The 27,795-nt window shown below is 37.9% G+C and overlaps 5 protein-coding genes and 1 long non-coding RNA gene across 9 annotated transcripts; 2 read left to right on the top strand and 4 right to left on the bottom strand.

Annotated features, from left to right (window-relative positions):
* Positions 1-2,468: 2,468 nt before the first annotated feature.
* LOC149034994 (metalloproteinase inhibitor 3-like) lies at positions 2,469-5,598 on the bottom strand. The gene is made up of 3 exons (XM_089191122.1): positions 5,185-5,598; positions 3,242-3,407; positions 2,469-2,942 (listed from the first exon to the last, which is right to left on the bottom strand). The coding sequence occupies exons 2-3, from the start codon at positions 3,396-3,398 to the stop codon at positions 2,614-2,616; spliced, it is 486 nt and encodes a 161-aa protein (XP_089047248.1). The 5' UTR covers positions 3,399-3,407; positions 5,185-5,598; the 3' UTR covers positions 2,469-2,613.
* Positions 3,444-5,421, top strand: LOC149034995 (uncharacterized). The gene is made up of 2 exons (XR_016182165.1): positions 3,444-3,826; positions 5,175-5,421. It is a non-coding gene; the product is annotated as an uncharacterized LOC149034995 (long non-coding RNA).
* A 4,369-nt stretch (positions 5,599-9,967) lies between the features above and the next one.
* On the bottom strand, positions 9,968-10,936 carry LOC149034996 (metalloproteinase inhibitor 3-like). Its single transcript, XM_089192214.1, has 2 exons — positions 10,735-10,936; positions 9,968-10,437 (listed from the first exon to the last, which is right to left on the bottom strand). Exons 1-2 carry the CDS (start codon positions 10,889-10,891, stop codon positions 10,109-10,111), a joined length of 486 nt encoding a protein of 161 aa, XP_089048340.1. The 5' UTR covers positions 10,892-10,936; the 3' UTR covers positions 9,968-10,108.
* A 2,819-nt stretch (positions 10,937-13,755) lies between these two features.
* LOC113675080 (metalloproteinase inhibitor 3) lies at positions 13,756-15,840 on the bottom strand. Its single transcript, XM_027191612.2, has 3 exons — positions 15,775-15,840; positions 14,515-14,680; positions 13,756-14,217 (listed from the first exon to the last, which is right to left on the bottom strand). The coding sequence occupies exons 2-3, from the start codon at positions 14,669-14,671 to the stop codon at positions 13,904-13,906; spliced, it is 471 nt and encodes a 156-aa protein (XP_027047413.2). The 5' UTR covers positions 14,672-14,680; positions 15,775-15,840; the 3' UTR covers positions 13,756-13,903.
* A 2,069-nt stretch (positions 15,841-17,909) lies between these two features.
* LOC149034997 (metalloproteinase inhibitor 3-like) lies at positions 17,910-18,848 on the bottom strand. The gene is made up of 2 exons (XM_089192451.1): positions 18,698-18,848; positions 17,910-18,229 (listed from the first exon to the last, which is right to left on the bottom strand). The coding sequence occupies exons 1-2, from the start codon at positions 18,846-18,848 to the stop codon at positions 17,910-17,912; spliced, it is 471 nt and encodes a 156-aa protein (XP_089048577.1).
* A 2,505-nt stretch (positions 18,849-21,353) lies between these two features.
* LOC113675083 (metalloproteinase inhibitor 3) lies at positions 21,354-25,232 on the top strand. Of its 4 annotated transcripts, XM_089191714.1 has the most exons (4): positions 21,354-22,040; positions 22,162-22,200; positions 23,952-24,111; positions 24,783-25,232. In XM_089191714.1, exons 3-4 carry the CDS (start codon positions 23,961-23,963, stop codon positions 25,082-25,084), a joined length of 453 nt encoding a protein of 150 aa, XP_089047840.1. In that variant the 5' UTR covers positions 21,354-22,040; positions 22,162-22,200; positions 23,952-23,960; the 3' UTR covers positions 25,085-25,232. The 4 variants fall into 4 exon arrangements, with proteins under 4 accessions (XP_089047840.1, XP_089047839.1, XP_089047838.1 ...); XM_089191713.1 differs by having other exon boundaries at positions 21,354-22,200; positions 23,572-24,111; XM_089191712.1 differs by having other exon boundaries at positions 21,354-22,200.
* Positions 25,233-27,795: the final 2,563 nt, after the last annotated feature.

The raw sequence follows: 27,795 nt of genomic DNA on the forward strand, positions 1-27,795 counted from the left end.
TTCAGCAACATTTGGTTGGTAGCCACCGCGCTCAAAAAATCGAACCGGAACAGTTAGTTGTAAAATATATTATCATTAATTCATATCTCGTACTGTTACGGCTTTTTTCCTTTTAAGCTTTTAAACTCTACGAGTGACTAACATCTAATTTCTCCCAACAATATCACCCCTGAATCAAACATTAAGGTCATGAGAATAAAGGAAAGATCCTTTTGATTGACAAACAAGTTCTCCTTGTCAGCACCTTAGGAAATGTATAAAGAACAGTATGGAGAATATGCATACTGATGTTAGGGTGTAAAGGGTTAAACTAAAAGCCACTCTTTTCTTATGAAGCCTAAGTATACGAGCCAATGTTTCATTTGGCTTTTAAAATGATGAAGGCCAATGACAATTGAGTTTATACTTGGAAATGCACACACACTCCACGCGAAAGAAAGAAATTTTCCGTTTCCAATTTTCCATTTATTAAAGATTTGACTGAAAACCATAATCTTACTAAGACTATTGATAAAATAAGTAAAATGCTGCTGACCTGCGTGGATCTGTCACCTTCGGGTTTTGTATTTCAGTGTAACATCTTGTCCATACTGAATGAACTCGCATTTTGCACAAGACACGCCTCTCCCCTTTTATTTCTTTTCACCCTAAGAGACGATTAAAAGCCTTTATGGCGTATACACGCTTTAATCCAAACGCATAAAAGTAATGAGGATTTCACAACATTTCCCATCATTCGCTTACAATCGATCGAGCCAACTTAAGTAACAGTAACAACAATCAATATTTCTTCTGCGCGTCGCGAATTTGTTCCTCCATACCACAACTCCATGGCTCATGCCGGTTGATTCTCAACTGAGAGCCGTCATTTCTGCCAACCAGGATGTAAGTTTTACGAAGGTTCAACCCTTTACATCCTAATATCAGAATGCAAACTCTCCATACTGTTCTCTATACAGTTCCAAAGGTGCTGACAAGGAGAATTTGTTTAGCAATCAAGAGCTTCTTAAGTTGGTGATCATTTCCTTTATTCTCGTAGCCTAAATGTGGGAGTCGGGATGATATTGTAAGGAGAAATTAGGTGCTAATCACTTAAGGAATAGAGGGTTAACCCCACCCCAAAGAGCGTTCCATCGACTGCAGTTTTAATCTTAACAAGTTCGTTTGAAGGTTTTGAAAATTTGCACTGTGTAGGTCACGAACGACCAAGGCTTATTAATTATTGGTAAGAACCTCTTCAAAACCTTGGTTTTCGTAGCTGTTGAAGGAATTGAAAGTTTCGCAATAAGATCACATTACAAAAAAGGGGAATCTAAATTAGCCAACGTTAGGAGTTTCAAAGCTTTGAAAACTCTTAACTTTGGCTAATTTACGTTATCAACTCAGTTGATAATACCAAATTACCTTGTTATACTCTCCCACCGGCGCAGCACCACGGTTTCTTGAGAAACTTACCCTCTCAACCCAAGAAGGGCTTGGCAATTAGATTGACAGAGGCAATCGAAGACATCCCCGATCGAGTATAGTCTTCGGTGAAAATTGTGAGAACATAGCGACAAAATGATTGAGTTTGTGTTTACGGGCATGAAAATGAGTGGGCCACACATGTGTATTACGCTGTTAAGACTCGACATTTCCGGTTCAAATTCCCCATCCGACCCGAAGTCAAAATCTTCACTCCTGGGCATAGATGACAGCTAAATGCCTGTGAGTTGCCCGGGGGACGTTGATCGGCGCATAATTTCCCAAGTAAGCGCCCAGTTAAATAGAAAGACAGGATGGAAAACGCGTGCACTGTAAGTACCTCCCGTTGTCCCATACAAAGCCTTAGAAGGATGATGGCGACGTCGATCTGCAAATGCTGGGTAAAACTCTGGAATTTTCAAACAAGGCGACATAGTTTCCCTCGGAAATTTTTCATCAACAGAGGGAAATATTATAAGGTTTTGGAGCTTGCTCCTTCTTAACAAAATGATACCAAAAATAGTCTACTTGGAATTGAACAACTTCAAAGAGTTATCTCACCAAAGTCTGCGGTGATACCATTTTTCTCAGTTTCTATGTTTCTTCCGAACCCCCCTCCCCAACCTCTCCCACAGCATATAAATGCGAAGAGGGGACAGAAAAACAGCAATGGGTGGATCTTATTTCATGTGTCACCAAATCTCTGAGCTTGAATAATAAGGCATGTGATGTAGCTGCCGTGAGAATTTATTGTCTGATCTGAAGAGATCGTTTGTTTCGAAAGTCTTCCAAAGCCCCTATTTTCGTGATATCTCTCTGTTTCTCTTATCAGAGGAACCTCGGTGCATTCTACTTTTAAATGTCTTTGCATGGGTTTGTGTTCCCTAACTGATTAAGCAGTCTTAAGAAGTATAGCCATCATCATAGTTCGTTCACACACGTTTTCATTTGGGATACCTCCCCCTCCTCTGCTATACCCCACGAAGCACTAAAAAGACTCAAAGTGTTTTTTTCGCTTTATTCCCAACATTTGATAAAATAAAGGGTTTTACAAACCGCGTCAAAGAGCTAATGAACCATTCTAGAATATAATATCTCCCAGTATTCGCTTACAACCGATCGTGCGAACTTAACTAACAGTAACAATGATTAACATTTGCTACTGATCTTGCGGATTTGTTTCAACGTATTTTTACTCCACGGCTCGAACCAGTCACACAGCATGATTTCCAATTGCCCGTTGCTCCTTCTACCGGTGAGGATGTATTTTGTTTTGCCGTATTTGCGCTTAACGTTAAGGTGAACACCACACAATGATTCAAGGGCTGGAGTTTTCAACTGAATTATTTCGTTTTCGTTAAACGATCCCTTGAAGGTATTCAAAACTTTGACTGTGTAGCTCGCAGGGCCAACTGACCAAGGGTCATCATCATCAGAAATCCTTGGTTTTGACCTCTTTAAAACCTTGGCTTTGATAGCTGTTGTAATGAAATTAATAGTAAATACAAGGCTTGACGAAGTCAACGAAGACTTCGAAAACAACTTAAAATATAGGTGGTGATGAAAATTTGAGAACAATGTACATATAGGCGGTTAGGCTACTAAGTAAGTTTCAGCATAACTGCGTCCAAAAAGATCTTTTTTAATCAGGCTGCCATAAAGATTTCACGGTTTATGGACCATTTTTCTCCTCGGTGAAATGTAAAGTAGAGTATTGCCAAGCCGACCGAGTCAATAAGAAAGATTTGAACTAAACATTTTGAAAAAATTATCTCACCGAAGTCTGCATCGCAAAACCGTTGCTTGTTCCAGTACTCAAAATCATCTCCTGTCCAGTCTACGGATGGTGGTATCGTAGGAACTGCGCATGAGCACCCCTCACTTAAGGTTACAGCGCACAACAACAGCGTCATATAACAGAGTATGGAAGCCATGATAACTGCCTTGTATTATAGAAAAAAAATATTAACAATTTCTCACTTTTCCCATAAATAATGATTATACTGACAGTGGTAAGAATAACAACGTTACTAATTGCTGTTTGACTTAACTTGTTATAAAATAACGACTAGTCAATATTCTCCGGCGTTTTATCTCAAACAAATCATTTTACTCCCGCGAAGAAACTAATTATAAGTTTGTTTGTTTTTTTTTTCTTTTTTCCAAGCAAGAAAAGGGATCTCGTCTCTTGGTTATCACTTTGTTTGGGATGTTTTGCTTCGATTAGGACATGAAATGGACGAAACAGTTCCGGCAAAACCAAACGTTTCTTCAATCACAAAGGCGTTCAAATGAATAACCCACGAGTTGTATCAATCATTGTAAGACAGCGCTAACTTTGAAGGAAAGCCTGTTTCCTCAGGTATAGTAGCCATTGCAACAGTCGTTTAGATCTGTGGAGGTCCAAATTAGCTCTACATAATGTGTTTATTCGAGTGTACAATCTATGTGAATATTCCAGCATCTGAATTTTTGGAGGAAAAACTAAGGATCACCTTCCTCTTAACTACAATAAGACAGATGGTAAATTTTAATTTCATGATACTTCTTCGTCTTGTAACAAGTGTCTGATTTGTGCTGTAATCACAATGTTGCTTTTTTTAAGGTATACATAACTTAATACAATTACTATTTTGGCACAGGAGTGTTAGAGCAGTACTTTTTGTCCGATCATCTCAGTTTTCATTAATTTTTAAAATACAGTCAAGCTAAACCTATGTGTAAAATTATGACTAGTGCTAAGATGATCAGTCGAGGTTGTATTTTACAAAGAAATACTCGATAAGTTGAACGCTTACGACGAAGAAAGTAACGGAAATAAGACCTGAAAAAAATTCAGGCCTGTACTGGATTTGAACCCATAACCTTTGTGATACCGGTGCAGTGCTCTTTCAATACCCAGTTGCCTTGTTGTCTTAGTAGTGCTCATTACTGCGAAGATCGCTTTTTATCGCGATTCATTTTAAATCAGAGCAAAAGAGAATAGATACCGTATTTCTTCACCTATAAACCGAGACCCTAAAAGTTAGAGACGTTCCAACAGACTCGTGTTGTCCAAAAGAAAAAGCAAAACCATTGGCTATAAGCCGAGAGCGAAATTCTCGATTGTAACCGGCCATTTGAGTGAGCGAACCTCGCGGAAAAAATTGGGAAATGGTTCAATGAACACAAAAGCTAACGGATGAGAATAAACACAAAAGAAAAAAAAGCGAATCAGTGAAGATGTAAATACTACTGCGCGACTGCAGAAACACAACAATACTCTCAGTTACTGTAACCTGACAAACGTTTCAATCGAGTATCTCTTTCGGTTTTGACAGCAGAGAAACCAAAAATTTCAATTGTAATGTGAAATGATAGGAGTTTTTGCCGAGTTGTGTGAGATCGAATTTCAGCGGGAAGCAAAGAATCTGATTGGTGGTCAGAAATACGTTGTTGTCATGACAATTTTAAAGCATGCCACGGAAAGAGCGCTGCAGTCACGGAATTTACGGTTATTTGGCATATATTTGTGTTTGTTTTCGAATCCCAAACCCTCAGTTATAAGTCGAACCCTGTTTCTAGTGAAAAAATCTCCCAAACTTTTGTGTCAAATACTGAAAAAATCGCTTGGCTCATAGGTGAAGAAAAACGGTATGCAGATTATCTAATCATTTCCTTTTTAGATCAAATAAGAATCAATGAAACTCAAAGCTAAGTTTGTTTTCAAGGTGAACCTACCTGATGTGTTCTGATCGATCTGGCGGCCTGATTCCTGACTGATGGCGAGGGCGTATAACGTGTAGTAATAAAATCAAGTCACAGTAGGCTTCAAGAAATTTTCTGGAATATGCGGCTCCCCACTGGCTGTCAATGATACATTTACTTTTTTAATTGTCGTTTTTTTGGACCACACTTTGTATCTGGGCAACCGAACTCGATTCACGTTCACTGTACTCGAATAGCAATTCAAGTACCATTTCAGGATCAATGCTGCCATCTGGGCACCAACACGAAATCGCTGGAGTACAACGAGGACGTTGACCGATGATGTTTACATTGAATCGTATCAAAGGAGCACAAGTGCAGAACGTGGCTCTACGAAATTTCAGTCAATATTTCAATTGATTTTCTTATCGCAATATCTTTTGATAACACAAAGAAAAGTAGAAAACAGAGAGAATAAAGCGTGGGAAAGGAAGAATGCAGCCAACAGTATTTGATGATGGGTGTTCCGAGCGATTATTTGGGAAATTAAAAGAGAGAGGCACAAAGAATAATTCTTCAAAGACCTGCAGTTTATCATACATTCATGGGTGCTTCCTTAGGTAAATTCACATTAGCACGTTTCCTTGATAAGATTTTCCCTCACAGGTTTTTCTAGATATTGAACATGTATACGGAAAAACAAAATGATTAAAGTAATTGCACTTTTCCAAAAAATAACATGCTTGATTTTATCGAGGAGAGAATTATTGCATCAACTTAACTATCAACAAAATCAGTATACTTTATTCTCTCCTTTACGATTCTCGTTGCGATATAAAAACATTAACACATGATACTTCAAAATTGGTTATATTTAATTGTTTTCCAGCCTCCGGAGAACTTGTTTGTCCTGTCCTGCAATATCCCTAAATATTGTGCTTGGCGGGACTAAAATTGAAACATTCTCTCCGCTAAACATTCGGACCACAACACCAGCGTCTCTTTCTCTATGGTGTTGGTGTCTCTGAAAGAAAGTACTGTTCAGTAAGCATCAGATTGTTACAAGTAGGTCGCTTAATTAATTTTCTTGACAAATTTTTAAACTTCGCAAAGGCTGGTTCTCGACACGCTTATTACCTTAAACGATGAAAAAATGTGGGTCACCGTGCTGGTGTTTCAGTTACTTGTAATTAAGCTAACAGGGTGTGTTTTCAAGACGCTACAGTGTTTCTTTGGACCTGTTACGTCAAAAACAAGTCTCATTAACTTGTTCACAAATGATAAGGCATTTTTTGATACCCTTTTAAAGATTATGACGTATACAGATTGGTAGTAGAGATAAATCAACATAATAGCGCTTGAAAATGCTGGAAACTTGAAGCAGCCACCTCAATTTGACTTAAGTACGAGTGCAATTTAGTCTTCGTCTGGTCCTCTTTTATCCAAAACTTCGTTTAGTGTTTTATCACGAATTAAAGAAAAAAAAAACAGAAAAAAAAGAAACTTTTGCCATACATGACTCACCTTAAGCTTAAATCTTACCTAGATACAGCTGTTTACGCTTACAGTACCGCTCGCGTATAAGTTAACTGCGCAGACGAATTTCATACGCTCCGACGCAGGGTAGTCAGACGCGTATGTACGATTTTTTTGCGCGCACGGTCGAAAAAAAATGCGCGATTCATGTGCCTTTGTTATTCAGAGCTATAAGTTTCCTTTGTATTTCAATGTTGTATGAAACAAAGGACTTCTAGGTTTGAAAAAGCGGCGAGTGGACAACGGAAAAGTTACCTAATGGAAAAAGCTATCATGTTACACTCACGCATGTCGTGTCGCTTCGCCAATTTTTTGGATAACGAGCAATAGCAGTAGATTTGCTTGATTTGAGTTGTTGATGAATCAGCTGGGAAGGAAAATTTCAGTTACTCAAAGCATCGAAACACGAGTTTCATTGAGCGAGTAACGAAACAAATACTTACTAATATGCTTCTCAATGTATGCACTGCGATCAGCGCTCCCTAAGTGTTCACGTCGCGGAATGTAAACAGTTTGATGTTTGCATCGCAGGTGATAATTTTTTTTGAAACTTCAAACCTACCTCGATCATTTTCGGTGAGGATCAGAAGGAAATAAACTTTTTAAGAATGTGAATGGTGTTCTGTTTATTCATTGCAATCGGCGCTCGCTTCAGTGTTTACGCACCGAAATGTAAACAGTTTCATTCCACGCGCCGGCGAGTCTTAAACAACTTGAACTACATGTATCCTGCAGTTAATTTTTCCGTTCCATTTTTTCGAGCAATTTGGTAAACATTGATCAGTGATTCGACAAATATTGAAACAAAAAGCGAATCCGGTTTCTCATAAAAAATTTGCATACGAGTCAGAGCAAGACGTACTCGTGACTGGTAATCATACTGTAACATAACACCATTAAAATAGGCAAGTAGCACTTATTAATTTTTATATAAATAGCGAGATGAATAAACCAGCTTTTGAGAACAGCATGTTCACCGATGACGAAAGCTATGAAATAAACATTCGTGCTTGGGTTTGCGTTCAGAACGGGACAACTGGTTACAAACGGGCGCCTCAGCTGATTCTACCGAATTACATTACACTGAGAATAAGTTTATCTTGAACAAATTCCCAAGTCGTTGTGACGGATGTTTCTATATACGAAGTGAGAAATAGTTCTTTTGATAAATGAATTCCGTTGGAAAATGATAAATCATTTACATATTCCGATCACGAAGTCGCAATAGTAATAACATTAATGTGTAGAACAACAATTAGCGCGAGCGTTTCAAGACTGTACATTTCTTAACCGTCCCCGGCAAAATCAGCAAAAATTACATGGTCTGAGAACGGAAACCTCGACGGCAAGCTATTTAAATTTTTTAAAACCTCAGCGTACTCACATGTGTTATGCTGAAGTTGAGAGGGGTGCCGCAAGAGACGATAATTGCATCCAGCCATTCGTAAAATGCTAATTTAAATATAAATTATTTTTTAATGGACATCTTAGCACTACTGTCCTGCCTGCCTAAGGTCCTTGTTACTGCGGCATTCCCACTAAGTGTATCTTCCCTTTTACGTTCCTAATTACATTTTTGTGTTTTTGCACGCACATTTTTCTAATTGTTTTCGCATCCTTTTCACTCACGGCGATTTGTATTCTGTTAGATTTTTGCACATAATTTTGCTTTGTTTAATTTCATTCGTAAAAGTTTCTCAGAAAAAAAATTGAACATTGGAGTATCAGAGTGCATTATTTTAACATCGATTCCTTCACTGCGATCATCGTTTATTTTAAAAACGTGTTTTGATCAAAAACGCCTTGTTAATTTCACGCAACCGCTCGGAGAAAAGGTAAAAATGACGAGGGAAAAACTTAACCTTCAAGTTAGAAAATTAGCGAAATAGAAACCCACAATATTATAGTTTAATATTTCAGAGGTACATTGAGTGCTTTTTCCGTAGAGAATCCGCACGATGGTAAAACATTCGAAAATTTCACTCGATTTGAGTGGGGTGTTGAAGTGGGCGTGGTCACTACATTCATGTTAAGACTATTTGTACCCCATGAGTTTGATATGGTAGGAAAGAAAAAGAAAAGTAATCAGACTACTTGATCAAGCTAAATTTTTTGTTCAAGAATTTAACCAATTCTTGTCTACGGCACTGACGCTACGACAAAGCAGAATGAATTTGCAAACAAGTACATCTTCCAGAATCCAGATCTGTATGAAGTTAAAAACGGGTAAAACTGAGTAAGAATGAGGAAAATGAACGTTTTTGTCTGACTCGATTAAAGTGATTGAGTTAAAATTTGAACGCCGGCCGAAATACCTCTTCCAAACCCTCCCCGCGGACGGTGATATCTTCAAGAGGTGGAACTCACTAGATCTCACAACAAGATGCAATTTAGGGTTCATCGGCAGAGATACCGAGAGATATCGGTAAAATCCAAGCTTAAGTGAGACAGGACAACCGACTGAGAAAGGAGAAGCGACGGATAATGACGGATGGGTCTTAAAGTATTAAATAAACACACAAAAGAATATTGTTTCCTTTCATAACGAGTGAGTGAGAGAGGAAAAGAATCAGCAACAAAAAAATCAGATGTTATCACGGTACCAATCCATTTTCAGCTTATAAATGCGACGAGGAGACAGAAAAACAGCGATGGGTGGATCTTATTTGATGTGTCACCAAATTCTCTGAGCTTGTATAACAAGGCATGTGATGTAGCTGCTGTAAGAATTTATTGTCTGATCTTAATAGTGGAGAGATTATTTGTTTCGAAAGTATTTCAAAGGCCTCTATTTTCGTGATATCTCTCTGTTCCTCTTATCGGTAGAAACTCATTTTCCCGTCGTGGCGCATTCTACTTTTTAATGTCTCTGCATGGGTTTTTCTTCACTAATTGATTAAGCAGTCTTAAGAAGTATAGCCATCATCATAGATCGTTCACACACGTTTTCGTTCGCCGTTCACAATCGCTCACAAGGCGCATTCTACTTTTTAATGTCTCTGCATGGGTTTTTCTTCACTAATTGATTAAGCAGTCTTAAGAAGTATAGCCATCATCATAGATCGTTCACACACGTTTTCGTCCGCCGTTCACAATCGCTCTGACGAAGGGCTAACGCTCGAAACGTCAGCTTTTTTACTCTTTACGGTGGCTAATTTACGTTTTCAACCCAGTTGTTAACACTAAATTACCTTCCACACACGTTTTCATTTGGGATACCTCCCCCCCCCCCTTCTCTTCTGCTACACCCTAAGAAACACAAAAGAAACTTAAAAGTGTTGTATTCGCTTTATTCCCAACATTTGATAAAATAAAGGGTTTTACAAACCGCGTCAAAGAGCTAATGAACCATTCTAGAATATAATATCTCCCAGTATTCGCTTACAACCGATCGTGCGAACTTAACAAACAATAACAATGATTAACATTTGTTACTGATCTTGCGGATTCGTTGCAACGTATTTTTACTCCACGGCTCATGCCAGGCGCACGACATGATTTCTAACGGCCAGTTGCTCCTTCTTCCGGTGAGCAAGTATTTTGTTTCGCCGTATTTGCGCTTATCGTTAAGCTTAACATCACACATTCCTCGGGGTGGAGTTTTAAACCGAATTATTTCGTTTTCTCTAAACGATCCCTTGAAGGTTTTCAAAACTTTGACTGTGTAGTTCGCACCGCCAACTGACCAAGGGTCATCATGATAATCAGGAATCCTTGGTTCAAACTTCTTTAAAACCCTGACTTTGATAGCTGTTGTAAGGAAATTAATAGTAAATACAAGGCTTGACAAAGTCAACGAAGACTGCGAAAACAACTTGAAATTTAGGTGGCGATGAAAATTTGAGAACAATGTTCATATAAGCGGTTAGGCCACTAAGTAAGTTTCAGCATAACTGCGTCCAAAAAACTTTTCTTAATGTCTGCGATAAAGATTTTATAGTTTTTGGAGTATGCACCTCCTAAGTGAAATATAGAGTAGAGTAATGCCAAGCCGACCGAGTCAATGAGGTAGATTTAAAACTAAACATTTTGAAAAACTTATCTCACCGAAGTCTGCATTGCAAAACCGTTGCTTGTTCCAGTATTCAAAAACATCTCCTGTCCAGTCTACAGATGGTGGTATTGTTGGAAGTTCGCATTGGCACCCTTCACTTAAGGTTACAGCGCACAACAACAGCGCTATATAACAGAGTATGGAAGCCATAATAACAGCCTTGTATTAGAGAAAAAAACTTTAACACTTTCTCCCTTTTCCCAGAAATAATGATTATAACGACAGTGGTAAGAATAACAACATTACTAATTGCTGTTTTACTGAGCTTGTTATTAAATAACAACTAGTCAATATTCTACCAGCGTTTTATCTCAAACAAATCATTTTACTCCCGCGAAGAAACTAATTATTAGTTATTTTTCTTTTTTCCAAGCAAAAAAAAGGATATTGTCTCTTGGATATGACTACGTTTAAAATTTTTGCTTCGTTTAAGGCATGAAATGGACGAAACAGTTCCAGCAAAACCAAACGTTTTTTTAGTTACAAAGGCGTGAAAATGAATAACCCACGAGTTGTTACAATCACTGTAAGACAACGCTAACTTTGAAGAACAGCCATATGGTTTTCTTAGATATGGCAGCCATGACAACGGTCGTTTACTGATCCGTGGAGATCCAAATTAGTCCTACTTATTGTGTTTATTCCAAAGTACATTCTACATGAATATTTCAGCACCTGAAGTTTACTTGGAGAAAAAATTAAAGACCGCCTTGGAGTAAGAAAGATGGTCAATTTTAAGCTGGGAAATTCATTGGAGAAAGATATTTCTTCGTCTTGGAACAAGTGTCTGATTTGTGCTGGAATCACCAGCTTTGCTTTTTTAAGGTATACGGAATTTCATACAATTTCTATTTTGGCTCAGGAATGTCAGAGCAGTAGTTTTTGTCCGATCCCCTCAACTTTCACTGATTTTTAGAATACAGTTAAATATAAGCTATGTGGAAAATTCTGACCGGTGGAAAGATAATGATTCGAGGTTGAACGCTTACGACAAAGAAATTAATGAAAATAAGACCTGAAAAAAATTAATGCCTGTACGGGATTTTAACCCATAACCTTTGCGATACCGGTGAAGTGCTCTTTCAACACCCAGTTGCCTCGTTGTCTTAGTAGTGTTCATTACTGCGAAGATCGCTTTCATATTCATTGTAAACCAGAACAAAAGGGAATAGAATGGCAAGTTATCTAATTTTCCTATTTAGATCAAATAAGAACCAATCAAGCTCAAAGCTAAGCTCGTTTTCAAGGTGAGCCTAACTGATATTTTCTGATCGATCTGGCGGCCTGACTTAACTGATGGCGGGGGTGTATATCAGGTGCAGTAATAAAACCAAGTTACAGTAGGCCTGATAAAATTGGATTAATTATTCATTCTTTGAAAAAGAAAAAGAGAGGGGACTAGAAACGAGGTGTCCCAGGAAGTTAATGGATTTTACAGTTTAAGTTTTGACCAATCAGAAAAAAGTTGTTTATAACCAATGATACGCCATGTCTCAAACAATGGACATTTGGAAATTATGATTCTCTCTACTGACCATTGGTTAAGATGTCGTTCAAAAGTCTGGGTCATTTACTCTTTGTTTGACAAGTAAAAGTGGACCTGTTAGTCAGCAAAAACGAAAAAAAAAAGCCTTCAATTACACGCTAACATTTTATTGCGGCACTTTTAATTCCTTCAACAATCATATCAAAATCAAAACCAAGGTTTTTAAGAGGTTCCAACCAAGGATTGATAACCCTGGTGGTTTGCGACCTACACAATTTTTTTGAAAACCTTCAAACGATCGGCTAAAGTAAACGAACTCGTTAACATCAAAACTGCAGCCGATGGAGCGCCCTGTGGGGTGGGATTAACCCTTTACATCTCAACATCAGTATGCATATTCTCCATACTGCAGCAGTTCTCTAAACATCCTAAGATGCCGACATGGAGAATTTGTCAAACGATCAAGATCTTCTTTGGAGGGTGATCAGCACCTTTATTCTCCTGACCTTAATATTTGATTCAGGGGTAATAATTATGCTAAGAAGAAATTAGATGTCAGTCACTCTTGGGGGTTTAAGGGTTAAACCTTTGTGAATACTTATATCCCCTTCATTTGATCGGGATTAGATCATAGTGAAGCAATGAGATCTTCATAAAGTTTTGAGAGATGTTTTTCATTTCATCATAAGGTTTTTCAAGTGTTGAGATCACGCCGTTTGGTTTCGATTCTGCTGCTGAGTCGTGATTTGAGAGGTCAGTAAACTGAGGCACATGTGTTTCAGTCTGAGCGTTTGGACTAATTTCGAATGTTCTCTGGATTTTCATTTAGTTGTTATGATAAAAACATAACTATGATGAAATTAATGCAACTCTCTAGGCCGCCATTTTACACTCACGTGACCCAAGAAAGGTCGTTTTCAAGACGGAGATATCTTCATGAAGTGGAACTCACTAGATCTCACAACATGATGCAATTTAGGGTTCATCAATAGAGATACCGAGAGATATCAGCAAAATCCAAAGTTTGAGTAAGAATTACAACAGTCTGAAAAAGGAGAAGCGACGGATAATGAAGGATGGGTCTTGAAATGTTAAATAAACACCAAAGAAAATTGTTTCCTGTCATAACGAATGAATGAGAAAGCAAAGTATCAACAACAACAAAATCAGAAACCACGGAACTAATCCATTTTCAGAATATAAATGCGATAAGGAGAAAGAAAAATATCAATGAGTACATAGATCCAAATTCTTTGAGGTTATATAATAATTCCGTGAGAATTTATTGTCTTACTAGTGGAGAGATTATTGTTTAGAAAGTTTTTCAAAGGCCTCAGTATTTTCGTGATATCTTTCTGTTTCTCTTATCAGTGGGACCTCATTTTTCTTCAGAGATGCATTCTACTTTTAGTTGTCTTTGAGTGGGTTTGTCTTCTCTGGTAGATTAAATTAAAGTAGTTTTAAGCATAGATAGTTCCCACACGCTTTCACATGGGTTATTCCCCCCGCTTGTAAGGAGACGTCAGTATAGTGTTGTACTTTCTTTATTCCCAACATCCGATAAAATAAAAGGTTTTACAAACCGCGTCAAAGAGCTAATGAACCATTCTAGAATATAATATCTCCCAGTATTCGCTTACAACCGATCGTGCGAACTTAACGAACAGTAACAATGATTAACATTTCTTACTGAACTTGCGGATTTGTTTGAACGTTTTTTTACTCCAAGGCTCGAACCAATCACACAGCATGATATCAAACGGCCCAAAGTTTTTTCCACCGGTGAGGAGGTACTCGCCGTTAACATTAAGGTGAACACCACAGAGTCCTCCATTGGCTGGAGTTTCTAACCGAGTTATTTCGTTTTCGTGCCATGATCCTTTGAAGGTTTTCAAAACTTTAACTGTGTAGCTTGCAGGGCCAACTGACCAAGAGTCCTCACTATCAGAAATCTCTGGATGGAAACTTCGCAAAACCTTGGCTCTGATAGCTGTTTTAAGGAAATTAATAGTAAATACAAGGCTTGACAAAGTCAACGAAGACTTCGAAAACAAATTGAAATTAAGGTGGCGATGAAAATTTGAGAACAAAAAAAGTATAAGCGGTTAGGCTACTAAATAAGTTTCATCATGATTGCGTCCAAAAAAACCTTTTTTTAATGGGTACGATAAGGATTTTATGGTTTATGGACCACGCTCCTCCTCGTTGAAAAGTAAAATAGAGTATTGCCAAGCCGACCAAATCAATGAGGTAGATTTGAATTAAACATTTTGAAAAATTATCTCACCGAAGTCTGCATCACAAAACCGTTGCATGTTCCAGTATCCAAAAACATTTCCTTTCCAGCCTGCGGTTGGTGGTATCGTAGGAACTGCGCATGAGCACCCCTCGCTTAAGGCTACAGCGCACAACAACAGCGTCATATAAAAGATTACGGAAGCCATGATAACTGCCTCGTATTCTGGAAAAAAAAAACAACAACAACAATTTCTTCCTTTTCCCGTAAATAATGATTATAACGACAGTGGTAAGAGTAACAACATTACTAATTGCTGTTTGACTGAGCTTGTTGTCAAATAACGACTTGTCGATATTCTACCGACGTTTTATCTCAAAAAAATCATTTTACTCCCGCGAAGAAACTAATTATTAGTTTTTGTTTTTTTTTCTTTTTTCCAAGCAAGAAAAGGGATCTCGTCTCTTAGATATCCGCTTCGTTTAAGATGTTTTGTTTCGTTTAGGACATGAAATGGACGAAAAAACGTTTCTTCAGTCACAAAGGCGTTCAAATGAATAACCCACGAGTTGTTATTGTGACAACAGCGCTATCTTTGAAGGAAAGCCTGTTTTCTCAAATATGGCAGCCATGACAACGGTCGTTTGGATCTGTGGAAGTCCAAATTAGTTCTACATAATGTGTTTATTCGAGAGTACAATCTATGTGAATATTCCAGCATCTGAATTTTCGGAGGAAAAATTAAGGATCACCTTGCTCTTAACTAGAACAAGACAGATGGTAAATTTTAATTTTAAGATATTTCTTTCACTTGTAACGAGTGTCCGAATCACAATGTTGCTCTTTTAAGGTGTGTAGTACTTGATACAATGTCTATTTAAGCACAGGAATGTTGAAGCAGTAGTTTTTGTCCGATCCCCTCAAATTTCACTGATTTTTAGAATACAGTTAAAGTTAAGATTTGTACAAAATTCTGACTAATGGAAAGACAATGATTCGAGGTTGTATTGTACAAAGAAATACTCGATGAGTTGAATGCTTACGACAACGAAAGTAATCAAAATTAGACCTGAAACAAATTCAGGCCTGTGCGGGATTTGAACCCATAACCTCTGCGATACCGGTACAGTGCTCTATCAACACCCAGTTGCCTTGTTGTCTCAGTAGTGTTCACTACTGCAAAGATCGCTTTCATATTCATTGTAAACCAGAGCAAAAGAGAATAGATATGCAGGTTATCTAATTTTCCTTTTTAGATCAAATTAAAATGAATCAAACTCAAAGCTAAGTTTGTTTTTAAGGTGAACCTACCTGATGTGTTCTGATCGATCTGGCGGCCTGACTCAACTGATGGCGAGGGCGTATGTCAGATGCGGTAATAAAACCAGGTCACAGTAGACCTGATGAAATTTTGTGGAATATGCGGCTCCCTATTGGCTTTCAATTATACGTTTACTTTTTCAATTACTGTTTTTAATAGAAAATAATATCTTTTAAATAATTGTTGTTTTTTTTTTCTAGCATAAGACTCATTCATATTTTGCAGTTGCCATTTCTCATTCCTCCCACTGAAGGCCATACGTCCATAAGGGGTCATCTTCCTTAGAAATTGTCATTTTGAAATCTATGGCCCTTTTTCCGTGACCTCTTTCTGTTTCTCTTATTAGTGTAACCTCATTTTTCTCCTAAGGTGCATTCTATTTTTAATTGTCCTTGCATGGGTTTATCTTCACTGTTTGATTAAATTTAATCAGTTCCAAGCAATTAAGACAATAAGGACCTCAAGCAAATTAAAACTGCGAAAGAAATGAGGACGCGGCCAAGCAAAAGAGCTAATGAATAGAACAGCAATTAGCGCGTGCGTTTTAAGACTTTGTACATTTTTTAACCGTTCCCGGCAAAATCAGCAAAAATTACATAGTCTGAGAACGAAAACCTCGATGGCAAGCTATTTAAAGTTTTAAAGAACTCAACGAACTCACATGCGTTATGCTGAAGTTGAGAGGGATGCCGCAAGAGACGATAGATACATTCAGCCATTCGCAAAATGTTAACTTAAGATATAAATTAATTTTTTTTAATGGACATTTTCCTCAGCACTACTGTTCTGCCTGCCTAAGGTCCTTCCTTGCTTTTTTTCGCAAAAACTTTATCACAGGCAAGTCTGCAAGTCTAAAATGTAAAACCAAATTTTAATTTAATCATTACTAATTTGAAAAGGCGGTTTTGTAATATTACTGCTAGCTGTGTTGACTTGCAGAGAAATTGCAAAAAAAGCGTAAAAATCGTCAGAAAAAGTTTCTTTAAAACACAAAACTTAAAACATAAATCATTGGAAACATCATACACACGAGAAAAGCTAATTTTTCATTAAGTTTAAACTGTATCTCCGAAGAGAAAAAAAACTGCCTCTTGGGGATTTACAAGCAACCAAATAATTGCAAGTAAGTTCCTAAAACGTTTCCGAGACGTTACCAGGCAACTTATGTCCAAAGCTCTCCTCTCATGTTAATTGAGTCTCCCAGTTCAATCAGCAACAATGACTGAGGGGGGTGGGAGGGGGAGTGAATAGTAAAAAGAAAACCCTTCGTCAAAAGTGAAACCACCACCTTGATAAACCCGGTTATTGTGACGACCACGTTATTATTTGAAGATATAAATGGTTTTTATGTTTCTCGATCGTTTAAACTCACAGGCTTATTCTTGTTTGCTGGAAATAGGTTATGAAAATGAGATCAAGCTTTTGCCATAACTTGGCCACAATTGTGGCCGTTTATTTGCTAACAACTTGACTGAATTACATTTTATAAAATAATTCAAATAGTACGCGCGCTCTGATTGGCCATAAAACCATTTTACATGAGCGTATGTAAACACGGTATTCGTTCCTCTTTCATTAGTTATTTTATAAAAGAAATGTAAAATGGTTCCCGTATTTACATAGCCTGATGTAAACACTTGGGAGGTTGGGAGAACACTCGATAAGCTGGAAACCACTCCGCTTCGCGTCGTGGTTTCCTACGCTTATCTTGTGTTATGTTCGTTATGTGGTGCCGAAAGAGACGATAAATTTAGAATAGGTGGCCTTAAAACATTTCCACCAGTTGGTTTCACAGGCAGATAGATTACCCAATGAAAAGTGTCAAACTCTTTTACATTCAGGATGACGTCATTTTTCGCATAAGATAATCTCTCTGCCCCCTTACCCTTACACTTACCCCCTCTCCCTTAACCTCAGCCCCTCCCCCCTACCCTCACCCCCTCCCCCATTCTAACCCAAGAAACGATGACGAGCCTTTACGAGTTATGCACGCTTTATTCCCACCATCTGATAAAATAAATGGTTAAAAAAAACCAGGTCAAGAGCTATTGAACTTGCTTAAATTGAATATCTTCCACTATTCGCCTGCAACCGATCGAGCGAACTTAACTTAAAATAACATTAATCAACATTTCTTCTGGGCTTCGCGGATTTTTTTCCTCGTATCATCTTTCCAAAGCTCATGCCAGTCACACTGCCAGATTTCCAGCTGACCTTCGCCTTTTTTACCCGTCAGGAGATAAGTTTCTTTGACGTTAAGCTTCACCTTACAGAAATTTTCAATTCCATTGGTTGGGGTTTTGAGTTCAACAATTTCTTTTTCATCAAACGTTCCTTTAAAGGTTCTCAAAACTTTAATTATGTAGACCACTAGGCCAACCGACAGAGGGTCGTCTTCATCGGATATCTTTGGTTGGGACCTCTTCAAAATCTTGGCTTTGATAGCTGTTGAAAAGAAATTAAAAGTACCGCAAAAAAAATGTTGCACAGAAAGTGACTTTTCAAAATCGCAGCCACGTGGTGCGTCGTGGTGATGCGCGAGGAGCGAAGACTTTGAACGCACAAAACAACTCGGGAAAGCAGTGTTCTACAAACAGTTGACCATTAGTGATTGTCGGTAGCATGGGTTGTTTATGTGGCTCGAATTAAAATGCAAACAATGGGAGAGTAAAGGGAGTTTTTATGCCGCAAGGAAGTGGACAGACCACTAAGAAAGTTGTAAAATGGTGCGTACGCGAATTGCCAGGTTACTCTTTAAAATTTACAAAAGCTTTTTTAATGGCTGCGACAAAATTTTTTTTTTATTTTTTTGGAGCATGCTCCTCCTCTGCGAAATGGAGATCAGATTAATGCCAAACTGACCGAGTGAATGATTTTTATTTGAAACTAAATGATTTCAAAGTAGAATCTCACTGTAGTCTGCGGCGCATAAACGAAACTTGTTCCAGTACTCATAAACGTCTCCCTCCCAGTCTTCCGGTAGTGGTGGGGGTAGACACGGACACTCCTCACTTAAGGCAACAGTGAACAACAACAGCGTTATATAACAGAGTATGGAAGCCATGATACCTATTTTGTATTATAGAAAAAATATTAGCAAAGTTTGGAATACTTTGTACAAATGCTTACCTTTACGAGGGCGATGGTGTTGCGATTTTCAGTTTTTGTCGTGACGCCTGAGATCAGTTATTGCGGTCCGAAATCTACGCTTTTTGTAGGTGTGGGTGGGTGGAAGCTAAGAACCTTGTTCCCTCTCAAAAGAATTCGAGGTAAAGAGTAGGTCTCTATGAGGCAATGGATTTTACGGCTAGGAGAGGAAAATTTTTACACTTAACATTCTCCACAATTAACGAATGAAAATTCGACGCTCATTAAAGCCCCGTTTTTCGTGCATGACACTCTCTGTTTCTCTTATCACCAGAACCTCATTCTATTTTTTAACTGTCTTCGCATGGGTTTGTCTTCACCGATTGATTAAATTTAATCAGTTTCAAGTGATGTAGGCAAAGGGACCTTAAGCAAACCAAGACGACGATGAGAGGGTGGCCAAATTAAAGATCCAATGGGTGAAACAATAGCTTCGCACGTGCGTTTTAGAATTTTGTACATTTCTTATTTATCCTCTGTAAAATAACAATGTGAAAACACCAACATTTGCGCGTCCTGTGAACGGAAACCTCGACGGCAAATCATTAAAGTTCACACTTGATATGCTGAAATTGAGGCGTGGCGCCATAAGAGACAATAAATACATACAGCCATTCGCAAAATTCTTACTAAAATTGTATTTTTGAACGCATTTTGAACGTGTATTTAGAACGCACTTTGAACCCGCTTTGAACAGGTTTACATCAATGCGCCCGATGATTAATAAGGGGTCTCGTGCCACTCTGTTCTTCGACGAAATGCAGAACTGAAACCATTCGCGACTCGCTAATACTCTTCCTGTGAGATTCGATTTTTTTTCCTGTGTGTCTATAACACTGAATACAGATCTGGTAATTTACGTTTGAGAATTTGGGTGGAAACGAAGATTCACAGTGTACATCTTTACCTGCGCTGGATACTTCATTTGTCGTTTGTTCTCGCCGTGTTAATCTTCAGGGATAAATATTGGTATTATTGGATGTACGTCAGACGCACTGATATTCTTACCTTCATTTAAAAGTTCCTGCCTGGAAGAATCTTGATTTCATGAACTTCCGTTTTCTCAAACGGTTCGAACAAATAGCGGCTAAGTCCTTTTGCAACTTTTTCCCTTCTCTTTCACGTTCCCAACTACTTCTATCGCGATAAATTCCCCATTTTAACTATGAACACAGGTATGGCGAACGTCTGAAGTCAAACAATTATGTAATATCTCAGCACTGAGATATTAACTTTCTCACGACACCTGCGTTGTCGTTATAGTATATTCCTTTACAGTTATCATCTCTGAATAGCTGTACCAAAACGCGACCTATTTACAGGTTCAGCTCATTATTTTACAGCATGCGGTTCTTTGAAAATTGTGTTTATCAATCAAAAGTCTATTTAACAATTACCTATTGCCTAAGTGCAACATCTACGTTTAAGCATTTTTCTTTTTAAACCCGTGGATACTCTTGAACGGTGAAGCGCCAAGCGATTTTCAATGCTAAGAAGTCTAATAGTAAATTTTGTAAAATTTGCCGCAGGATTGAGACAACAGTAAATCAAAATTTCGATAAGAGTTTTCGACTTCGTGTTGACAAGGGTTGTCTCAGGTTTGAAACTTCTTGAGCGACTGAGAGTTTTTCCTTAAATTTGGTTCATTAAAAGCGAAGAGGGAGACTTTCATAGAACTCCGAGAGACATCTTTTTTTAAAAAAATACATTAGGTAAGGAGGAAGCTACCATGATTGAGTAATTTCAAACTCTCGAAGTGTCGATACCATAATTCTTCCGTCGCCAGTAAAAAAATCACGATACATTCTTTACCTTTCCTTAATTTGTATTATTACTATACTGATTTTCACGAAAAGCCAAAATTTCTCTGACCTGTATCTAAACATGATATCCTCACCTTGCGCAGTGAATAAATCATTTACATCTTCTCACATGAAGGTAACAATGTTGATATGGCAACCGTGTTTATCAACGTAGCGGTTTTCTTTTCACTGAGAGTTTTTTTGGTTTTGTTTTTTTGTTGTTTTTTTTTTGACACTATTTTTCTACAAACATTACCAAGCACCATAACTATGAGCTTCAGTGGTGTACTATAATTGAGGAAATATCAGTATCTGATATGCGAAAAAAAGTACACAAATCACTCAAAAACCTCTCTTATCTTTCCGCTACCCTCCTCAATTGCTGCCGATTGAATTGAAGACTGAATTATCATAAAAAAAGAAACCTCTAGGAATGAGTTGCAAGGCAACGTCTCGGCAACGTTTTGGAACTTTCTGGAAACTATTTGGTTGCTTGTAAATTCTCAATCAGGCATTCTGTTCTCATCTGAAGTTTATTTTTAACGTATTTAGATTTAAGCCTTCCTCGCGTGTATTATAATTCCATTGATTTGTATCGTTATGCTCTAACGAAACTTTTTCAAACGGTTTTTACACTTTTTCGTCGGTAACTCATTTGTACGTTAACACAGCTGGTGGTGTCGTCTTAAAATCGCCGTTTGCACATTGACACTTATTAAATTTTAGGTTAAATTTAATTTGATTTAAAATTTACATCTTCGACCTCCTCAGATGGAATTTTCGCGGCGAACGAAAACGTCGATGCGCACATGGTTATGTCTACATTATTTGAAACTGGTCAAATTTAATCAATCAGTGAAGAGAAACCCATACGAAGACAATTAAAAGTAGATTGCACCTAAGCAGAAAAATGGGGCTCCATAAGAGAAACCGAGAGATTTCATAGAGAAAAAAAAAGGGGGCTTTAACTTTCATAAGGGAAATCTTAAAGGTGCGACGATTTCCCCTCAAAAGCGAGGTTACAATATATGAAATGATTGTAATATATTTTACAATATTTGCCTTCCTGTTGGAGTTATGGGGAGCGGTAACTGAACAGATATGATCATAAATTGGTCTCGTGCCGGAAAGAAAAAAGGATGTTATTTTCTTAAAAAAACGGTAATTAAAAAAGTAAACACAATATCGACAGCCAATAGGGAGCCGCATATTCCAGCACATTTTATCAGGCCCACTGTGACTTGGTTTTATTACTGCTCCTCGTTGATGAGTTGGGTCAGACCGCCAAATTCACCAGAACAGATCAGGTAAGTTGACCTTGAAACAAGCTTAGCTTTACGTTGTTATGATCTTATTTGATCCAAAACAGAAAATTAGATAACCTGCATATTTATTCTCTTTTGTTTTGCTTTGATTGGTCGAGTGAAGAGGCTATCAAAAACAGGAAAACTTTCGGAAGGATACCAGGTTAGCGGAATAGTTATCTTTGAACAACAATTTTTTGGTACAATCCTAACCTTTATTTTTTTCTTTACATCGGCATAACGGCCGACTTCAAACGTTACTTGTTCTTTGTCCGCACATTTGGGGCCTGTTAAAAAATCGAAAAATTGGCCGAAATTTCCACTTGTAAAAAAACTAAGAGAAAATAATGGACTCAAGGTCCCTTGCGAAAATCAGATCAATATGTCGCTAGAGAAAACGCTAGAATTCTGAAGATAACAATCCCATTTGATCTGGAGAGTGAGGCCGCTAAGATCTCTCATAAAATCAAAAATTGATAGAAAAACAACAACGAAAAAAACCGAAACCGAAAAATCGTTAGAATTCAAAATCTAATGTCACTTTCTTGGAGGTAAAGTTATGCGCGCAATAGATTAGAACAGACTACAGACTCTTAAAAACAGATTAGTAGGCTCTTGAGAAGAATCTGATTTGTCGGCGGTAACTCCGTTCATGCAACACTGGGCTGGTGATTTGAAATTGGCGTCAGTGCTTAGCATGTAGAAGAGCTTTAAGTTCTAAACCAAAGTCGAACGCAATCTCTCCTCATCAGAAGTGATGCGTTCCATTACTATTTGAAAAAAGGTCAATAATTTAACCTTTTATCTCCTACGATTGACCAAGAGATCATTTCTTTGCGGGGATTATTAGTTGATCCAATACCAAATTCTCCAAATTGACATCATAAGAGTTGTATGGCAGACAGTAAGGAGAATTACTAATAAGATCTTGGAAGTTAAAGGGTTAAAAGTGATGAAACACGTTGACTATTATGCATTGTCTTTGTCGTTAATTTTGAGAATATTCGCAAGCGTTCAATTCACCATGTATTTATTTTTAACCCTTTAACTCCCAGACTAAATTTGTAATTCTCCTTACTATCAACCATACAATTCTTATAAAGTTAGTTTTGAGAACTGAGTATTGGATCAACTAATTATCACCAAGTTGATATTTTTCTTTATTCTCGTCACTTATCTGGTTGATATTGTATTGATATTCTGTCTTGGTCACTCATGGGAGTTTAAGGGTTAAGATACGACGTCGACTCATTATCTTTACACGAGTCAGACTTTCGCACATTGCTTAAATTGAACTGTAATCTCAAAATCATCCCTCAGGTCGATGAAGTAATTTTGACGTTCAAAAACGGTAAAACTTGAAGGGATCGGAAACATTCCTGTGCTGAAATAGAAATTGTATCAAGTTCTGTAATAAAAATGTAACATTTTGTTTCCAGCACAAAGCGAACACTCGTGACAAGACGAAGAATCGTCTTTCTCTGATTCATTCCTTAACTTAGAATTTACCATTTTTATATTCTTTCAATTTAAGGCCAAGGCCGTCCTAAATTTTGCCTCCAAACATCAAGGTGCTGGAATATTTATATAGATTGTACTCTAGAATAAACATTATATGAAAAACAAATTTGGACCTCCACTGATGTAGCTTGTTGTCGTGGCCGCCATATCTAAAAAAAAAGTCTTTCCTTTGAAATTCACGCTGTCCTATAGTAACTGTGATAATTCGTGGGTCATTCATCTGGGCAAAACGTTTTACACGAAGTGATATCCAAGTCGGATATAACCAGAGAGACAAGATCCATTTCCTTAGTTTATAAAAGAAAAAAATTAAACAACTAATGTTATAAATATTGTAAATAATATTATAAGAAGAGCTAAAAGAATTGATAATATTTTCTTCTGTAATACAAGACTGTTATCATGGCTTCCATACTCTGTTACATGACGCTGTTGTTGTGCGCTGTGGCCTTAAGTGAAGGGTGCTCTTGCGCTGAGCCGGTACCACCATCAGACTGGAAAGGAAATGCTTATGAGTACTGGAACAAACAACGATTATGCGCTGCAGACTACGGTGAGATTCCATTTTGAAATTGTTTAGTGTTAAATCAACCTCATTGGAAGAGCATGCTCCAAAATCCTTTTTTTTTAACGCAGCCATTAAAAAGCCTATTAAAAATATGACGTCGAGCGTATTTGAAGACTCCAAAGAGTAACCTGGCATTTGCGGATGCCACCATTTTGAAACCTACCTAGTAACCTGGCCGCTCACTTAAGACATAATACTCTTCAAACCATTATTTTTTTGATATCTTTTAACGATGTATTTGAACAACCTAGACCTGCTCAAACAGACATTCTCTATTCCTACGACCATCTTTAATTTGCTGTGACCAGAGCATCAACTGTCGAGATTTTGCGTGTATAGCCAGCTGGGTTCTGAGCTGTTCTCAAAATGGTTGATAGCATAATCAGCTAAATATTGTTATCTCCTTTCCGTACAATTTTCAAAGGAATAGGTTTCATTTTCTTTAAAGATGCACAAAATCCTATAGAGCTAACGCAAATTTGATTTCAATCGATGCTTGCCTTGTTCACAAATTGTCATCGCCAACTTTATTCCGGCAAGGTCTCAAATTAATGCTTTGTTATTTTTGCTACACCCTTCCTGAGTTGCAGGAATTTACTCGTAGACTCATTCCTGTGCCTCATTTTACTACGGTACTTTTATTTTTCTTACAACAGCTATCAAAGGCAAGGTTTTGGAAAGATCGGATGACCCTTTGTCGGTTGGCTCAGTGATCTACAAAATCAAAGTTACGCAATCCTTTGTAGGATCGTTTGACGAAAAAGAAATTGTTGAGCTCAAAACCAAGGCCGATGAAGCGCAGTGTGGTGTACACCTTAACCTCGAAGGAACACAAAACATTTACCTCCTGACCGGTGGAAACAGCAATGGTCAATTGGAGATCGAGCTGTGCGGCTGGTATGAGCCATGGAAAGATGATACCAGGGAGAAAATTCGCAAAGCCTTGAAGAAATGCTAATCATTGTTACTGTTGATTCACTTCGCTCGCTCGATTATAAGCGAACACTGGGAGATATGGTGTTATAGAATGGTTCATGAGCACTTTGAAGTGGTCTGTAGAACAATTCATTTTGTCAAATGTTGGTAATAAAGCGAGTACAAAACCTAACATCTCTTAACTGTTTCTTGGAGTAGAGTGGGAAGTGGGGGGGGGGGGGGGGGGAAGTATCTCACGTGAAAAATGACGTCAGCCTTACGCTTTTCATCGGGCAATTATCTCCTCATTAACACAACTGGCGGTGATGTTTTAAAGCCGTCTATTGCAAATTAACACTAAGTTAATGAACTAACTCACAGCTAAGACCTCCTCGGATGGAGCTTTTGCGGAAGAAACGTCGATGGTGATGGCTACATTATTTGAAACTGATTACCGTATGATTCGATTTAGCACCCTCGTTCTAGTAGGCGCCCCCTCTGAAGTCAGCGCTCTCCCACCCTCCCCTCCCCCCCCCCCTGCATGTGCATTGAAATCAACCGTTAGGTAGTTCATCTTTATTTAATTTCTCACTCAAATAGCCCCCAAAAATACCAGAATAACAACGAGCACTAGTTCGTGATGGGGAAGGGGAACGCAAGTTTCTCACATATTATTAGAGCTGCATACCTAAACCATCCAATAGATTAGATTGATAAATTTATATACTTGAGACGCAATCGGAACGAGAAAAAACTAAACCAACTTGTAAAGAGCTAAAAGCCGGGAACCTTTATTCATACCAAGTACTAAACACACTGAGTATTTTATTACAACCGATGACTCACTTGAACGCGTTTAAAATTCAAGGTGCCATACCAACCAACAATAACTACATAGTTTACTGAAAGCTCCAAAATCAGCAACGCCATCGTACGTTGGTGAAGTTTTAGGCGACAGCTGGTTGGTAGTCATTGGCGGAAATTAACAAAGTATGGCTCTTGTCTACCACACTGCACACGTCAACTCGGCCCCGTCCAAAAGTCTCTTTAGATTATCATTTGTGGTCAATCTCATTTTACATAGAGATAAAATTGTAGGTAAGACCAGTTTTAACGTAACAACATCAACAACAAAAATGATGATGATGATGATGATCGTTTATTCAACCTTCTTGCAGTAGAAACTGAATTACAAGGCGGGTCATAATTTACAAATACTTCTACATTATGCATACATAGAACTATTTTAGATATCAATTAGATATAAATATTAAATATTGTGTAAACATTGAATACTATAAGTAATAAGATAAATTGCAGTTAAGTATATTACACATGATTCTGATATTTAATAGTACAAAAATTTCCAAATCTAATAGATTTTGAGGAGGTAGGTACAGACACAGTTCTTCCTGCCCTAAGGGCATATGGTCTTTAAAATTGACATCGCGGTACTAAATTTCGTAGTAGGTCAGAAAGTAGTAACTCCGCTTAAGGAAAGTGACGCACGCGTCCTCCCTCCATAGATTAATTAAGCCTGACTTCTTAAGCACGTCCTCATAACTCATAAACGGGAAAATGATTTTTAGAGCCCTCTTTTGAACCGACTCAATTTGATCACTCAAGTACTGCGTGAGCCCAGCCCATACAGGACTTGCATACTCCAAGACAGATCTGATGATGCTACAGTAGACCAAGATAAGCTGCCCATCAGTTAAACCACACTTCTTAAGAGCACGTATTGCATATAACCTCTTGTTTCCTTTCTTTACAATATGAAATACATGCTCGTTCCACGTTAAGTTATCTGATAAGTGTACCCCCAACAACTTGTAACAGGAAACCTTTTCTATTATAGAATTACCAACAGCTAAAGGGGGTGGCGAAAACGAGCAATACTGTAAAAACGTAATGCACATTTCTTTGCATTTCTTGCTGTTGAGAACCATTCCCCTAGAGAAAGCAAACGAGTAAATATCGGACAGAGTAAAATTCAAGTATGAAGGAGAAAGCCTAGGGACAAACTCCATAACTGTAGCGTCATCTACATATTTAACTCTATATTTACAATTAAAGGCCATACTGTTCACAAGAATACAAAACAAGATAGGGGCCAATTTAGTTCCTCGGGGAATTCCGCCATTCAGCTGTATTGTTGGGGACAGCACCGTCCCCACCCTCACCCACTGTTTCCTATTTGTGAGGAAGGCAGCAATCCACCTCATCAAATGTGGGTCCACATCCAGGTTATCCAGTTCATGCAGTAGAGCATTATGATCCACAAGATCAAATCCCTTAGAGAAGTCAGAAAAAAACAACCTGACATACATCTCACCACGGTCAATCGTCTCCAAAATTGTGTGAAGTAAATATACCAATGCCTGCGTGGTAGATCTTCCTGGGAGAGCAAACTGTTTACTGTCCAACAAATAGGAACAACAATTTTTATTTCTCTCAAAAGTCGAATCCAACCGTCATTTCAGTATGAATTAGTTATTCCTTGAAAAAACGAAAAGAAAGATGACTGGTAATCTGGAATAGCCAATATTCAAAGTCATGCACACACCTTTTTCAAATGAATTTACCATTTTTAAGGCTAGTTCCGGGAAACAGCAGATCAGGGTTACAGTTTAAGTTCAAATAGTTAGAAAAAGTTGTTAAGCATCGATGATGAGCCGTCTCAAACAATAGATATTTGGAGATTTTTATAATGATCTTCTCTATCATCAAAAAAGCCGGTGATATGATATTCAA

This window comes from Pocillopora damicornis, chromosome 13, assembly GCF_964200805.1.
Source record: "Pocillopora damicornis chromosome 13, jaPocDami1.2, whole genome shotgun sequence".
NCBI lineage: Eukaryota > Metazoa > Cnidaria > Anthozoa > Scleractinia > Pocilloporidae > Pocillopora > Pocillopora damicornis.